Source organism: Panthera onca, chromosome B2 (genome assembly GCF_046562875.1).
Source record: "Panthera onca isolate mPanOnc1 chromosome B2, mPanOnc1 haplotype 2, whole genome shotgun sequence".
Classification (NCBI taxonomy): domain Eukaryota; kingdom Metazoa; phylum Chordata; class Mammalia; order Carnivora; family Felidae; genus Panthera; species Panthera onca.
The window spans coordinates 115,972,589-115,989,017 of record NC_138343.1 but is presented as its reverse complement, the minus strand read 5'-3'; the positions used below and the strand labels follow the sequence as shown (position 1 = coordinate 115,989,017).

General features: G+C 37.5%; 1 protein-coding gene across 2 annotated transcripts in view; it reads right to left on the bottom strand.

Moving 5' to 3' along the window:
- Positions 1-16,429, bottom strand: part of LAMA2 (laminin subunit alpha 2) — a 613,797-nt gene that overhangs the window by 322,578 nt on the left and 274,790 nt on the right. For both annotated transcript variants that reach the window (XM_078447300.2, XM_078447301.2), the window contains exons 11-12: positions 14,099-14,239; positions 11,596-11,769 (exon numbers count right to left, since the gene is read on the bottom strand). In XM_078447300.2, the coding sequence (XP_078303426.2) occupies positions 11,596-11,769; positions 14,099-14,239 (315 nt within the window). The remainder of the gene's footprint in view (positions 1-11,595; positions 11,770-14,098; positions 14,240-16,429) is intronic.

Here is a 16,429-nt window from a genome sequence, read left to right as displayed (position 1 = left end):
GATTGAGCTTCATGTGATAATGGGTTTCACATGTTTAGTTTAAACAACATATAATCTATCTTCTTTGTGCCACATTTTTTTTTTTATTTCAGAGAGATAGTATGTGTGAGCAGCGGGGAGTGGCAGAGGGAAAGAGAGAATATTAATCAGGCTCCACACTCAGCAGAGGGCTCAACGTGGGGTTCAATCCCACAACCTGAGATCATGACCTGAGCTGAAATTAAGAGTGGGGCACTCAGCCAACTGAGCCACCCAGGTGCCCCTCCAAGCCCTATTTTTAAACTATTTTTCCAAACAAGCTCCAAGAAAACCTGGATCATGGACTGTGATCCATCTAAGCTGGCTTCCTTATAGACTAATTAGATGCTCTTTAATACTGGATTCAAGATTCTGGTCTCACTCTCACTCACTTTTGACAAAACCAAGGCTATGGCATCATAAACTCTGCCCAAATGCCTTCAGTGTAAAAACCACCTTGAAATCACCCAACCTTTTCCCTAAAACCAGTGAATATCCTCCCCAGAACTTTACCTTCTGTGACACTATTAACACAGTCAAGATGTTTGGTGTTCCTCTTATTGCAGTAACTTCATAAGCTTATTTTGCTTCGTCAACAGGTTTTTTAAGACTATATTTGGGAAGTTGGCAGCTGACATCTGTCTAATATTTATGAGGAATTAGAAGATTGTATTTTGTTATATATACAATAAAAACACTTTCTCCTTTAATTCTCTTCAAACCAAAATATCACTACAGCAGAATAAGAACATTGATATCAAGCTTCAGCAAGTACTTAAAGAATTTTTGATATCTCTTTAAAATAAAAAAGACCCCACAAGAATTAAAGTATTTACACTTGCATGATTCTTAAACCAGCAATCTTGGCAAAAGTTCTCCACAAATAAGAGTCCGAGTAATTCCCCCAGCCCACGTGAAATATAAGCTGTGGAATTTAATAGAATTTAATTAATTAATTAATTAAAGATACATGCTCATAAGTTAAAAAACATATATGCTTATGTGTATATTATAAGTATCTTTCATATAAGAAAATATTCTTTTTATTCTGAAATTTTTACTCCAACAGGAGACCAACAAGAATAAGGAATTCAAACACTGAAAACAGCAAATAAAAACTGGGGCTGGGCAGGGGGGAGCAAAACCTGGTTATCTCAGAATGATGATATAGCCAGAAAGTAGTTCTTCTTCCTAATAAAGGAAACGTCAAATGGTAAATATTTCAGGTGTGAACACACAACATACAGGAGGTCCCATTTCTTTGGAAATAGCTGTAAATATATTCATCTGCGTAAAACAATCATCTGTGTCTAGTCATGCATGCTCTCTGCTCCCGTGGCTGTCACTGCTGTCGATCTGAAGTTGAAAGGTAATGGCCTCATGATTCAAGGAAACTGCTGAAGTGTGTACTCAGGCTTCAGTTGGAGAGATGGGTTCATTTATCATCATAATAAGCTATTACCATCGAGAGGTCACAACTCATTGAAGAGACAGTCAGTCTAATTGGCTCGATTCCGTTAGCTTTTGACGTGCCTCAAGGAGATAAGCACTCTTTTGCAGGTAATTTTCAATCACCCAACAAACTACTTGTTTAATAATTCATCACATTTCAGATTGGGGTCTTATCACATAGCCCCTTTTTCCATGTGACAAATGCTAGATTTCAACTACTTGGAATCTCAGACCCAGGGAATGGAAGAAGAACTTCCGGAAAAGTTAGGCAAGATAGCACCTGCTTCAACTCAACTACTACTGCAGGAAGTGACGAGAAAACCTCAGGAATAAATGTGTGAACTTTATGCTTCTCCAGTTGGCACTGCTGACAACAATAGGATTCCCCGAAACTATCTGGAAAGAGAAGAGTGCTATTCAAATCCTCGTGGTTAATTAAGCATGCCAACCAATTTTTAACTTATAGGATTGGGGCACTTAATACTTATTTAAGTGATCACATTAAAGCAGTAAATTTTACAATAAAGTCTAGAATCTGAAGCAATAGTTTGTAATAGAATAGATTAAAAGAAAGGCTGTTGTAGTTAAAATATCACATTTTACATCTTTGACAATACTCTGTTCACAGAGGGTATGGACAGTCTCTGGAGGCAAGCTCACCTCAATTCAAATGCTAGTTGCGACTCTAAATAGATAAGTAACCTTATAGTTATAAATATATATTCTTGTTCTCCACTGTTTTTTGAACAAATGGTGGTATATACATATACACACACACACACATACAAACATACTATTCTGCTTCCAGGTTTAGTTACTGAAACGTGTACTTTGGATCATTCCATAGTAGCATACAAGGAACTTCTTTCTTTATTTATTTAAAGTTTGATAGTGTTTCAGTCCATGTATGTATCCAAACTCATTTAATTAGCTCTCAGTGATAGACATTGTTGTGGTCATCACAAACATTTATGAATGAATGACTTTGCATTTCTCATGTTTATACATGCCAGTAGGGTAAATTTTCAGAAGATAAATATAGAAACAAATGTGCATTTGTAACTTTGGTCAAGATTTCTAAATTGGTTTTCTTGGATTGCATAAATGTATATTCCCACTACTAATATATAAGGATCTTTGTCTTTTTAAAGTCTCAGTAATCGGTACTGTCCATTTTGTTCTCTTTCCTAAGATAGATGACAAATGATTTCTCAATGTAGTTATCATATTGATTCAGGTTGAACATTGTTTTATATTTTTCCACCTTCATTGAGAAATAATTGGCATACGTCACTGTATAAGTTTAAGGCATACAGCAAGTATTTCCTTTTGTATAAACTGTTCATATCTATTGCCCATTTTTTTGTTGGACCATTGGCCTTTCTCATCAATTTCTATAACCTCTTTAGGTATTAGATTAGCCTTCCGTTTGCTACAAATTAAAACAATAAGAAGTGTGGGGTTTTAAAAAGAATTGATATTTTATTATTTGTATTATTTGTATTATTTGCTAGGGCTGCCATAAGAAAGTAAGACAAACTGAGTGTCTTCAACAACAGAAATTCATTATTCAGAGTTCTGGAGATTACTAGTCCTAAATAAAGGTGTTGGCAAGACTGGTTTCTTCTGAGGCTGTGGGAGAAGGATGTGTTTTAGTCCTCCTTCTCTGGTTTGTAGCTGGCTGTCCTCATTGTCCCACTGACATTCTCCCTGTCTCTACATTTTCCTTTTTTATAAGGACACCAGTTGTACTGAATTGGGATCTATCTACATGACCACCTTAATGACATTATAGCTGCAGGGTGTTGACTGTGTTTATTATGCTTATAAAATTTACTTGTCTAATTAGTTACTGATGGGTAGAAATTACAAATTCCTTTATATACTAGGCCTTCAGTGAAACAGGAGTGGTAAGATACTTATCAAGCTATTTTCCTGGAAAGACACGAAGCGATGATTGTTGATTGTTGGCTTTATTTTGGTACTTTCAAGATAAAGTGCAAATGCTCGGCAGGTTTCTCAAAAAGCTAGCTAACTGATCTTTTTTTCACATCTGCAAAGCTGCTGCTTAAGTCATGTAATCTACTTGCTTGCTAAAATGAACTCTCTCTGATTGTCCATTTTTATCTTTAATGTTATCTTGTCCCTTACCACCACCAGATGCTCTGTCAGATGGCAATAAATAGGGGTCAAAGTGTTCCGCAACAAACATCTTTAATTGATATAAAGACTATCTCTGATACATAAAAATTCCTACAGTGTACAACTATAGAAATTCATGAAGAAACTGACATTTAGTGAACAGCTTCTGCGTGCTAAGGGTGTTTTAGAGGGCTTTGCACAATTCTAAGGCTGGAACTCTCATTTTGCAGATAATGGAAGACTCAACTAAATTATGGGATATGTCCAAGATCATAAAACTAGTAAGGTAGATATCCAGAATTTGAATCAGATCTGTGAAAGGCATAGGGATGAAAACGCTAAGAATAACTGACCATGACTTCTCCTTACTTAATTAATCCCTTTCAATCGATTCTCATGAAAACGAAGAAAGAAAATAACGTGTGAGTTTGTTTGTTAGTCCACAATCAAGATGTCAGCAGGACTGGTCTCTTCTAAGGGCTGTGAAGGAAGAATCTGTTCCAGACTTCTCTCTTGGCTTAGAGATGGCCACCTTCTCTCTTTGTCTTTAGGCCATCTTCCCCTTACACATATCCGTCTCCCATCCTTCCCTGCAGACTTTCCCTTTCCACTATTAACAAAAAAAAAAAAAAAAATAGACGAAAAAACCCCAGTATATAAAGAACACTCTAGCTATGATAGGTTCCAAAATGGTATAACACTGACCTACTAAAGAATCCCGGGAGTCTGTCCCACAAGAGCTAGGGCTAGTGTACCAGAATCAACAATCAGTCACTTCCCTATGGTTCTCCACTGAGCTGCACATAAAACACGATATAAAGTTTTATTTAAGAAGATATAGAAAAAAATGTAGCTTTACATTAAGATTTGATTGAAATTCTCTAATTGATGATTTTGCCTTTCTTTGGTTTTGGGATGAGGGATAGGGGTTGAAGAAGGAAAAACTTTTACGTTCTTCGTATGGCATAGTCTTCCTTTGCATCGTTTCAAAAAAATTGTGTACAAAGAATACTTGAAATTCTATTTTAAGTCTGTGTGTTTTGTTATTCATTCAGTAACCACTCTGGTAAGCCCCAGGGCTAAAGAGATGACTAGCCGGAGGTCCTGTGTTAGGTGCAATCAGTGGAGAAAACATTATTTTATACTGTTTTGGATACTCTTAATTTCTTTTTGTAGGGACAAACGTCCGGCATCATATTCGTTTCACCAGAAAAACTTTCTACATTTTTCCTAGTGTAATTTGTTGGTGAAAAAGTAGCTCAGCCTTTATTTCTCTGAAAAACTCTTGGTTTGCTTTCCTTTTTCACGGATATTTTGGCCTGCTAAAGAATTCTGGACTGCTTTTTTGTATGTTGTTGTTTCTTTCCTCCCCAATACTTTAAAATATTCGTGTACTGTATTCTGGTTTGCATCCTATCTGACAAGAATCTTCTATCTTTCTTATCTCTGTTCTTCTGTACATGATGTGCCTATTTTTCCCCCTCCAGCTGCTTTTATGATTTTCTCTTTGTCTCTCTCATTTTCTTTTTTTAAATAATTCAATTCAGATATGCCTTGGAATGATCTTCTTGTCGTTTTTGCGACTGTTTTCATTGACTGATTTTCTTCCTGGTTATGGTTCATATGCCCCTGCTTGTTTACATGCCTGGTAATTTTTGATTCGATGCCAGGCATGCTGATTTTATAGTGTTGGGTGTTGGATTTTGTTGTAATTAAGTAGTATTGGACTTTGTTCCGGCATGCAGCTAATTTAGTTGGAGCAAGTTGGTTTCTTTTAAGGTTTGCTTTTAATATTTGTTAGGGTGAATTTAGAGCAGCCTGTAGTGTAGGACTAATTTAACCCCTCTACTAAGATAATACTCTGTGAGTACTTTACCTGATGTCCTCTCCATTATAAAGATGTTTCATTTTAGGTGGTGGGAAAATGAACTATTACCAGCTCTGTGTTGGCTCCAGGAATTGTTTCACTTGCTACTTTTTGGTAACTATCCTAAAGTTAACTGAGATTGATATTACTGCTAAGTAAACTCCTTAATTTTTGTCATCAAATTGCTGTTAAACTAAATGCTCTCCTATTTAGTGCATGTTTAGTTGCTCAATTGGAAACAGTGATCTTTGTTCTCATTGTACTTCATTATAAGGTGCTACAAACAGAATGATGCATATGAATATTAAAATTCTCCTTTAATAATTTGCAATGCTAAAATTAGTGCTTTATACATTTAATTTAAAAAATATCAAGATACTCTTATGATAAGGTTAGGAAAGATTGGGAGATATGCATGTTTGACCTTGTAGGTGGGATAATTTTGCATAGTAGACTTTACTATAGCTATAGGCAACAAGTGAGTGCTCGGCTTTTTTGTTTGTTTTTAATAAATATATTTCTTCATGTACCCCTAACAATTCATTTGATTAGTTCTAGGCAGTAAATCTTCCTGGTACTACTCTATTATCAAATCATTCTCTTTTTTTTTTTTTTTGTAATTTTTTTAACATTTATTTATTATTGAGAGACAGAGAGAGACAGAGCATGAGCACGGGAGGGAGGGAGGGGGGTAGACACAGAATCTGAAGCAGGCTCCAGGCTCTGAGCTGTCAGCACAGAGCCTGATGTGGGGCTGGAACTCACAAACAGTGAGATCATGACCTGAGCCGAAGTTGGACGCTTAACCGACTGAGTGACCCAGGTGACCCATCAAATCATTCTTAATGAGATCTGATTCATGGAATAAAAATTCAATCACCGTTGATTTGTCCTATTTACTTTTATGGTCATGCCATTCTCCCACATACACAATACCTTCTTTTTTTTTAATTTGTTTTTTACATTTATTCATTTTTGAGAGACAGAGAGAGAGCACAAGCAGGAGAGGGGCAGAGAGAAAGGGAGACACAGAATGAGAAGCAGGCTCCAGGCTCTGAGCTGTCAGCACAGAGCCCGACGCGGGGCTCGAACTCACAAGCTGTGAGATCATGACCTGAGCCGAAGTTGGACACCTAACCGACTGAGCCACCCAGGCGCCCCACAATACCTTAATTGAGAGGAGATTGGATTATGTTTATTAGTTTTTAATTTTTTTTAACCATGTTTGAAATAATTTTTCAACGCTGACATAAATCCTAAGTCAAGAGTCATGATTTCACTCATATGTGGAATTTAAGAAACAAAACAAATGATCATCGGGGAAAAAAAAGCCAGGCAAACCAAGAAACAGACTGTCAACTATAGAGAACAAACTGATGGGTCCCAGAGGGGAGGTGGATGGGGGGATGGGTTAAATAGGTGATGGGGATTAAGGAGTGCACTTGTGATGAGCCCTGGGTGTGGTATAGAACTATTGAATCACTATATTGTACACCTGAAACTAATATTACACTGTATGTTAACTAATTGGAATTTAAATACTTTAAAAAACCCAGATAAGTAAATAAATAAGTAAACAAATAAATAATAGCTCCATCCTTTTATTTGGGAAAAAAAACAACAACAACAGCCTGCTGTTGTTATTATGTAGCATTAATCACCAAGTATTAGTTGAGCTCCTTTTATGTGATAAGAAGGACCCTACCCTGTAAATCTCAAACATCAGTCTCCTTCAAATCCAGAGGTTCAATTTGAGATCTGAGAGATGGAACCGAAAGTCAAGCAAGCACAACAAGGAAGTACCAGAGATTTCTTTTAGAAGCCAGATGCTATTTTGTCAGCAGACTTATAATGTGCATCTTAAGCTTGCCTATAGGTACTGTTGGCAACTAGAGGAAACAATTTAAAAGCTTCTTTCTCTGAGCTAGAAACAGAAAACGACAACGTCATGTTGTAGAAAACAAGCATTGTTCTGTGAAGAACAAATCACATAAGATTAATTTAATAATGCTCAGAGACAGAATCGTAAACCTGAATGGTAATGCGGGAAGAGTAGACAGGCCAAGCCAGATTCTCAGGGAACTTTACAGATGCAGAGACGATTGCTTTTGGAAGTCGCACTATTTCAGACCACTAGGGGAACCTTAAGTAAATGACTATTTCAATGTTCCAATAGCACTTAGTTTACTAAAGCAGTAAATTATTCCAACTCTGAAATACCCAAACTGTTTCTGAATAGCTGTAGCCTGTAGCAAACCAGCAGGATTCTGCCCTCTAGATCTTTCCATTCCTGCCTAGTCCCATGCGTAAACCAGTGCCCTACAACCAAGCATTAACATTTGCCAAGCATTTTGAAAATGAAATGCTGCCTCATACAACCCTCTGGGTGGCTGACTTAATCCTCCTTGACTCTCTAAAATGAGGAGTGAGGGGGAACCAACACTTGATTGTGCCAATTGTGCTAGATATTCACTCACATGTGAGAAAAAACATTTTCAAGATTGCTATTGAAGAATTAACTCATAAGGGAGATGGTGAAAATATTTAAATGGAACGGGCAGTATAAAAATGTGCTAAGATTTTCCAGGCCTCATGACTACCCACACCCCCCCCCCCACACACACACATATTCAGTTATGTGTGCCTCATGACTCCAAAGAGGGTCTGCAGTCAATAAAAATGTGTCTTAGGATAAAAAATACTCTTTTGCTCGACTGGCTAGCGTTCTTGAATTTTATCACAATCAGGTGGGCCTCTCAGTCAGCAAAGTGTATCCCATGTGAGAGCAGTTTTATTATTTGGAGTCAGGTTCCTGAAGAAAAAAAAAAGGAAGAACGGCATGTGGCATCTTCGTTATAACAGAATAAGCATAGCACATCTCCCTTCTGTTAGAAGTAGCCTTCTAACCAAGCGCTTTGGAATATGTTTAAAAATTGTTACAAAAATATTTAGCAAAGCTAATAGCATCTCATAAATATTTTTTTTTTGACTTTGGAATTAACACTAAAAAAGCGGAGGTGGGATGATATACCCATAGCCTCCTGGTCATGGGTGTAAATGAAATTCAGTATCCAAGCAGATGTACTGGTTTCCTGATAGACTATTTCTGTCAGATTCTGGCAATGGCTCTGATCTGAACAGCAATTACTGGTAAAGAATTTAGCCTCAACTGTTTAGAGAAGTGGCTTTATTGAATTTATAAACAAGGCCCTACAATTTTCCATTTCCTTAGCAAGATATTAAAGCAACCAAGCTAAGCATGTCACCATGACTATAATTTACGTGACGTGACGTGGCAGTTAAGATGTACGGTGGTAATTTGTGACAGCTTGCAGTATTATTGTAGTATCAAAGATTTATATGGTTCAGTTATTAAGGCAAATTGTTTCATTCATACGGAGATATCTGACAGTAAACCACCAAGGGCTTCCACATTGCATTAAAAATTGTCTTCCGTATTCAAACAATTTGCACACCCTGTTACCATTATTTTGTTCACTGAGTGGAAATTGAAGCAGAGGCAAGCACAGTGGGTCCCCCCCGCCCCGGCTGAGTGTTTATTTTATTTTTTTTAATATGAGATTTATTGTCAAATTGGTTTCCATACAACACCCAGTGCTCATTCCAACAGGTGCCCTCCTCAATCCCCATCACCCACCCTCCCCTCACTCCCACCCCCCCATCAACCCTCAGTTTATTCTGTCTTTAAGAGTCTCTTATGGTTAGTGAAATAAGTCATACAGAGAAAGACAGATACCATATGTTTTCACTCTTATGTGGATCCTGAGAAACTTGACAGAAGACCATGGGGGAGGGGAAGGGAGGAAAAAGTTAGAGAGGGAGGGAAGCACAGTGTTTTGAAGTGAAAATGATCTGTGGAGGAATATGAAGGGCTTCGTTGTGGGTGGTTATAAGGAACAGTTCAGCCAGGATAAAGGAAGTTATCTTTGGGCACCAACATCTAGGAACAGGATGTCCAAATTCTTTGCTCTGGTGTTATTTAATAACCCATTAGCTTCCATGCTTATGTCAGTTTGATTTTCAGCCAACAGAAAGAAAACGCATATGACCCAAGAAAAAATATGGAAAATGTGGTTAAGAATATTCTATGATAAGCTATTAAATAAGTTTCACTATTGTAAGAAAAATAAGACCTTTGAAACTCATCCAATTTTGACCCAAGGCTCTTCTCTGAACTCCTCAGAGCAGAAAAAATTTGGACGTTTATCTATGTTTTATTTATTTATTTATTGGCAATTTTAAGCTGTGGATATTCAAGACTTATGTGCTATTTTATTCTTGTTGGGAATATAGGAGGTTCCAAAATAGAACAAGATGGAATGACTTTTTGTTGTAAAAGACCTTGCAAATATAAGTTTAACTGGATTTTTTATTATAGCTGTAGAATTTTATGCAATATACACTGTCTATTTTAAAGTACATATTCATTGAAAAATGGGTTTTATTCATTAACACATTTTTCATAATAGCATTTAGAAGTCTGCTCAAAATAAGAAACTGGCCACTAGTTGGGGCATCTGGATGCCTTAGTGGGTTAAGCATCTGACTTCGGCGCAGGTCATCATCTCGTAGTTTATGTTCCAGCTCTACATCAGGCTCTGTGCTGACAGCTCAGAGCCTGGAGCCTGCTTCAGATTCTGTATCTCCGTCTCTCTTTGCCCCTCCCCTGCTTGCACTCTGACTCTCTCTCTCAAAAATAAATAAGCACTTAAAAAAAAAAAGAGTGGCACCTGGGTGGCTTAGTCGGTTAAGTGTCCAACTTTGGCTCAGGTCATGATCTGGCATTGAGTTCAAGCCCCGCATTGGGCTCTGTGCTGACAGCTCAGAGCCTGGAGCCTGCTTTGGATTCTGTGTCTCCCTCTCTCTTTGCCCCTTCCCCACTCACACTGTCTCTGTCTCCCTCTCTCAAAAATAAACATTAAAAACCTTAAAAAAAAAAAGAAAGAAATTGGCCACTAGTTAATTTTTTTTAATTAGCTAAAACCACCAACCAGTTTGTGTTCACTAACATGTGAACTACTAAGTTTTTCTTCCTCAATAAGTCATATGCCATGCAAGAGAACCACTAACAGTAAATATATTTTGTTTGTTTAATCAAAGAAAATTTCTTCCAAAGTAACACAATAATCCTATAGGTGAAAACATACAGGCTTACACAGCATCGGTTTGCTAAGGGATTTTTCTGTGACTGCTGCAGTTTCTGATATGATTAGTGATGTAACCATCAGCCCATAAGGTATTAACTTTCACAGAATTACTGTACCAAATTGGTTTCCAACAAATTATTAGGCAAAATAAAATAAAATGGTAAAAGCTAAGGACCTATCTAGATAGAGTTAATCTACAACAGAACAACAACAACAACAACAACAAAAAAACACCTGCATTTCCAAGACTGCTACATTTGTTTATCTGTGTATGTTTTTATATGTGTGTGGTGGGCTTTAAAACAAATGGGCTTTCAACCTGGCACTTCTTTTAGGATAGTTTTCTCTCTGAGCTCCAGGAAATATGTTGTTTACATAGACTTCATGGCAAGCATTAAGTTAGTTATGTAATACATTTCATTTCCAATTAACATTCATGCAAGATAGAAGAATTAGCTCTCTTGAATATCAGTTTTGAAATAAAATAGACACAGATGACGAAAACTCCAGTAAGCATCCCACCATAGGCAACTCTAGAAAAATAGCTATTTCAAGTAAATGCAACACAGTTTCTTTCAATATTTATAGTTGGTTTTGCAAAATCATCTGAGAGGCTTTGCAAAAATATCCTAGAGTCTTCATTAGTTTAGTCATTCATTCAAAAAGTTCGCATAAAAATGAGTTGGAAACTGCCAAAAAAACAAGTGAGTACAGAACACCAACTATGTAAAGTTGTGACCTACAGATGCCATAGCCCGTTAACTCTTGGTATACATACTTCTCCCATGGATCCTGGGAGAAATACCCAACTAAAACTGATCTCGTTGCTTCTGGCAACACAACACACCATCAATTTGTTTTGACTTTTCTTAAAAAAAAATACTTAATGAAACTCGTCATTGATCAGCTAAAGCAAAGTGGCAGGAAGCCAGCACTGTCTGGACTTACTTTGTTTCCCAGATACAGAGCAGGTGCACTCCAGTAGTATCTCTGTGGCAGGGAACGCTGGGCTTCCACACTGCTGATGCTGATCTGCTGAGCTGGTTCTGAGTCATCCTGCCGGGGAGCCACTCGAATGTGGCCAGAGAGGTCAGTTAGGTACCAGCCGCTCATGTCTTGTATCTTCAAGAAAACACACAATCATTGTTATTTAGGAAAAACAAAAGCAAAAGTCATATCCTTTTCTTTCTCTTCCATATTCCGTATAGTGTCAATTTTTTGGAAATAAAAAAAAAACCCCTAAAACTATAAAAGTTTAGAAAAATGTAAGAGTTGTGGAAAATATGAAATTTATCATATGTACTCATTATAGGTTCTCATTATTTTCTTGATGGTTCTAGGAGTTTGAATAGTAATACGGAATAATCTAGTTTTATTGATCCAATGCTTTAAAACATTTTTTTAAATGTTTTACTTGACATTTGAGAGAGAGAGAGCACGAGCAGGGGAGGGGCAGAGAGGCAAAGACAGAATCTGAAGCAGGCTCCAGGGTCTGAGCTGTCAGCACGGAGCTTGACGCGGGGCTTAAACCCACAAGCAGTGAGATCATGACCTGAGCTGAAGTCAGATGCTCAACCAACTGAGCCACTAAGGTGCCCCGATCCAATGCTTTTAAGAAGTTATGATTCCAAATACTTCTTTCTTAAAAAATAGAAATTCATTCAAAGTTACACGATGATTATAATGTTATACAAATTATCAGACAATTGGATTCTCAATTTCATATTTTCCATTTTGCTAATAATTTCCTGTTGCTTATGGAAAATAATATTCCAAAAGGTATTACATATATTTGTAAAGCAGAGGAAGAAAAGAAATACAATATGCAAGTGCATGAAAGGTAGCTTTTCATTTAGTATTTCCAACCTTCCCCTTAATTAAATTTCGATTTTGAGGCTTGAGAACATTTGAATCCACCAGCCTGTTGCTATGGCCACAGCTCAAAATACTATACCTAGTCCTTCCCATGGGGTCAGAGTACTACAGAAACTCATAGCCTAGATCCTTGTCCCAGAAAAGGAAGGAGCCTTAAAGGAAAAATCGGAAACACACGCGGTGATTTGCTTTTCCATCTTTAGACTCTGGCCAGGAGTGGGTATACAGCTACAATTCTAATTTAGACTGTCCTACCTAGCTGGGACAAAACACAAGATACTGAGCTCTGTGGCTACCAGGGGCCTACTTAGATGTGTATGAGTGGCTTGGTGTTGTGGGTGATGGGGAGCAGAATAGTGATGGTGATAATATGTGCATGAAGTATTTTTAATTTTTTTTCATGTAGAGGTCATTTGATTCTCCCAAACCCACGCAGTTGCTGGAACTGCCATGGTCCAAAGAGAAAGACCAAATAAAAACATATTGGCTAGTTAGATCTTCAGATAGAGGCTACTTACTTCCTTCTCTCCCCCTTTCCAACAGCATCCTTCAGGCATTCTAGGACAGACCAGTGAGATTCAGAGGAAGTTCTTACCAGAAAGCTGACTGAAATGGAAATGTCAGTGGACCTAGATGCTGAACACCAAGGCTGAGTGCTACTTCTGCTCTTCCGCTAATCAAGAAACTTTGATATGTTAACGGAGCAGTCTAGAGGGTGGAGTGAAACTCTACAAACAGAGGAGGAAGTGGGCTAGAGATGTCTATTTGCTGTTGGTTCTGTGCAATCTGCTCTGGAGGCAATATATTTGATGGTGTATGGATTCAAATTCAGAAATGAGAGTACAGTCAGAAACTATTCAAAATATTACAGCGGAAGGAGTGGTTGAAAGGTAGTTCCTTGAAATAACGATCTTTGTAGAACACAACTCTGGTCAAATCACTCCCCTGATAAAAATCCTCCAGTGGCTCTCCAAGTATAAGAATCCAACTTTGCATTCTTAACCCCAGGTGGTAGACTTTCCCATTCTCCTCTAGGCTTCTCTCTCTGTAGCTTGTTTCCCGTCACTGAAGTCTTAAGAGCTGCCACACAGGCTATTCGAAATTCCCTGAGGGTCCCATTTTCCTCTCATACCTCCTCTATAGGGACACAAACCACTGTGAAGAGTTACAAAAGCAATGGGGAGCAATTTTTCTTAATTTGTATACCAAAAATATTGGTGAATGGAATACATAATTCTTCATATCACAATCTGATTCTTTCTCTCTATTGAATCATCTGCCCCTGGGGCTATATAACAACGTTAATTCCATTACTGCCTCACATAGTAATCATGGACACTGCAAAGGCTAATGTTTGTTATTTCTAAGAGATTCCAGGCCACACACTGCTACAAATAAAACCCTAAAGTCTTTGATCAAAGGTACGCAAATAGCATTTGAAAGAAAATTCCATCACTGTTTCGTGATAACTGTTAAGAGGAACTTACTACCAGAAATTTTTTTTTAATTTCTTACAAAAGAACAATAGCAAGGAGGGCTGTGGAACTGTGTACAGAATGAAAAGGCTATTGCTTACATGGCCATAGGTCCAGTAGGAGCTCTGACATCTGTTTGAAACCCCTGAACAGAAACACTCGTCACAACCTTTATGATTATCCTCTTGCAAGTTGAAGAAGCCGGATTTACAGCGACTGCAGTCCCCACCTTCAACATTCTCCTATAAATAGAAACACAGGTGCCCTTCAAGATTAAGGACTGTCTTTATTTAGTTCCGTTTAGGGAAGATACACTGTGTATTTTTCTTTTTTTTTTTCAACGTTTCTAATTTATTTTTGGGACAGAGAGAGACAGAGCATGAACGGGGGAGGGGCAGAGAGAGAGGGAGACACAGAATCGGAAACAGGCTCCAGGCTCCGAGCCATCAGCCCAGAGCCCGACGAGGGGCTCGAACTCACGGACCGCGAGATCGTGACCTGGCTGAAGTCGGACGCTTAACCGACTGCGCCACCCAGGCGCCCCAACACTGTGTATTTTTCATTTTACCTCTCAACCGAATTTAAAGTATAATGATATTTTAAAAAATCTACTCAAAAGCTCCTTATTAAGCTATATCTTTTCGAACCACACTGATGGGAAGGGATATTGGATAATAATCTGTTGTAGCTTTTAGCTCCAATTTTGTTCTTCAGGTATGTCAAGAGTGTGGAGTAAATACCATGATAAATACAAACAGCAAGCCATACTGACTAAAATGGAGTCAGTCTGGTTCACCATTCTCTGTTGTTGAACTACTTCTGCTTAGAACACATGATATATGATAAAATTAGAGAATTAAACTAATGGATGTATGACAGACTGTTGATATTATACAGATGGCAAAACCCTTTCTACGTTACATAGTAAAAATTCATATATTTGAGGCAAGCATAAGAACCTGGCAAGGAGAGAAACTGGGGTGAATGGCCATAGATTCCCTTGATGGGACTAAGCAGAAAAAGAGGAAAGTTTTGCTTGGTTAATTTTCACAGTGTTTCCCTTAATGCATTGGAGTAGCCAGTTAATCATATAGTAATATTGTGGGAAAAAATGAATCTCATTCAGTGACTGCTCAGATTGGTATCATTAATTCTAGTCCCAATATCCTGAAAAATTTTTTGTGTATAGATGGGCCTCTCTACTGTGGACTCGGGCCAGAGAAAGCTGATTATCTGATGAAAAAATGGGGAAAGCTGTAATCTCTCAATGAAAAGAACAGTTAATCTTGACTAATAACTTCTAAATAAAGGCTCCTTGCTTTCTAAGAAACATATTCTCAGTATCCTTTACACCTGCATTGGCTCCATATCTTTCCTTTTCTTGAATTCCCTCATTACCTTAATTCTGAAGCTTCTCCTTAGAGGTCTTCTCTCTCAACTGTGTTCCCATAGCCCTTTATACATTGCTCTATGATAACCACCAAAAAAGCATAGCTATATCTTCCAGGATTGTTCGCTCCAGTTGTATACCATAATCTATTCAGAGGTAGAAACCTTATCCTACTCATTTTTATAGTATCAGAAAATAGTACAACACGGAGCACTAGCTAAATAAAATTTTATTAAACTTAAATGAATCTCTTGGTGGTTGTGTTTTTCATTCACACAAGGTGCTATGCATATAGTAGATGTTTAATAAGATTATTTTTGAATAAACCCAAATTTGGCAGAAGATAGGGTTGATAAAATCTGAAAACATAGGAGAAAAAATAGAAGAGAGGACAAGAAAGAGTGTGAAAAAAGTGAACTTTGTAAGAATAAACAAATAAAGTGGTTCTCCTTGTATCCAAAGAGAACAATGCATTTGAAAGTCACTTTTTGACTGTTAATTTTTATGACCCACTTGGGACCACAATCACTTCTATATTCCTGGGAACCTAAACAAAGGGGTGTCTCATGACCTGTGTTCACATGTCAAATTTCAACGTCTTGATATATACACAAATTGAAATCATTGCTACTGACATTCTTTCCAGTTTTTACTGCTAAGGTAGATTTCAGATAGTTTGAGATAATAAATGTCAGCAAAACTAATCAAACTAATTTCAGACCTGTGGTGACAAATAAGTCCCCAAAGCCCTGAAGCTGGGAGACTCTTCAGAAGAGTACACAGGCAGGAAAGATGAAATATCACTACAATTATAATTTAGTTTATCCCATTGAGGACACAGTGCAGCTGTTCTGTACACTGTGTTCTCATGCACTTGGTCTAATCTACTTTTCGTTTACTCTAATTTGAAAGCTTGTACAACTACTGTGAGATTCAGACTGAGTTCAACAATTTGAAATTTTCAGACATTAGTTACATATTCCTGATCTCTATTTAACCTGGTAAAATAACCTTGAAAAATATGATTAAATGGTTTCAATAT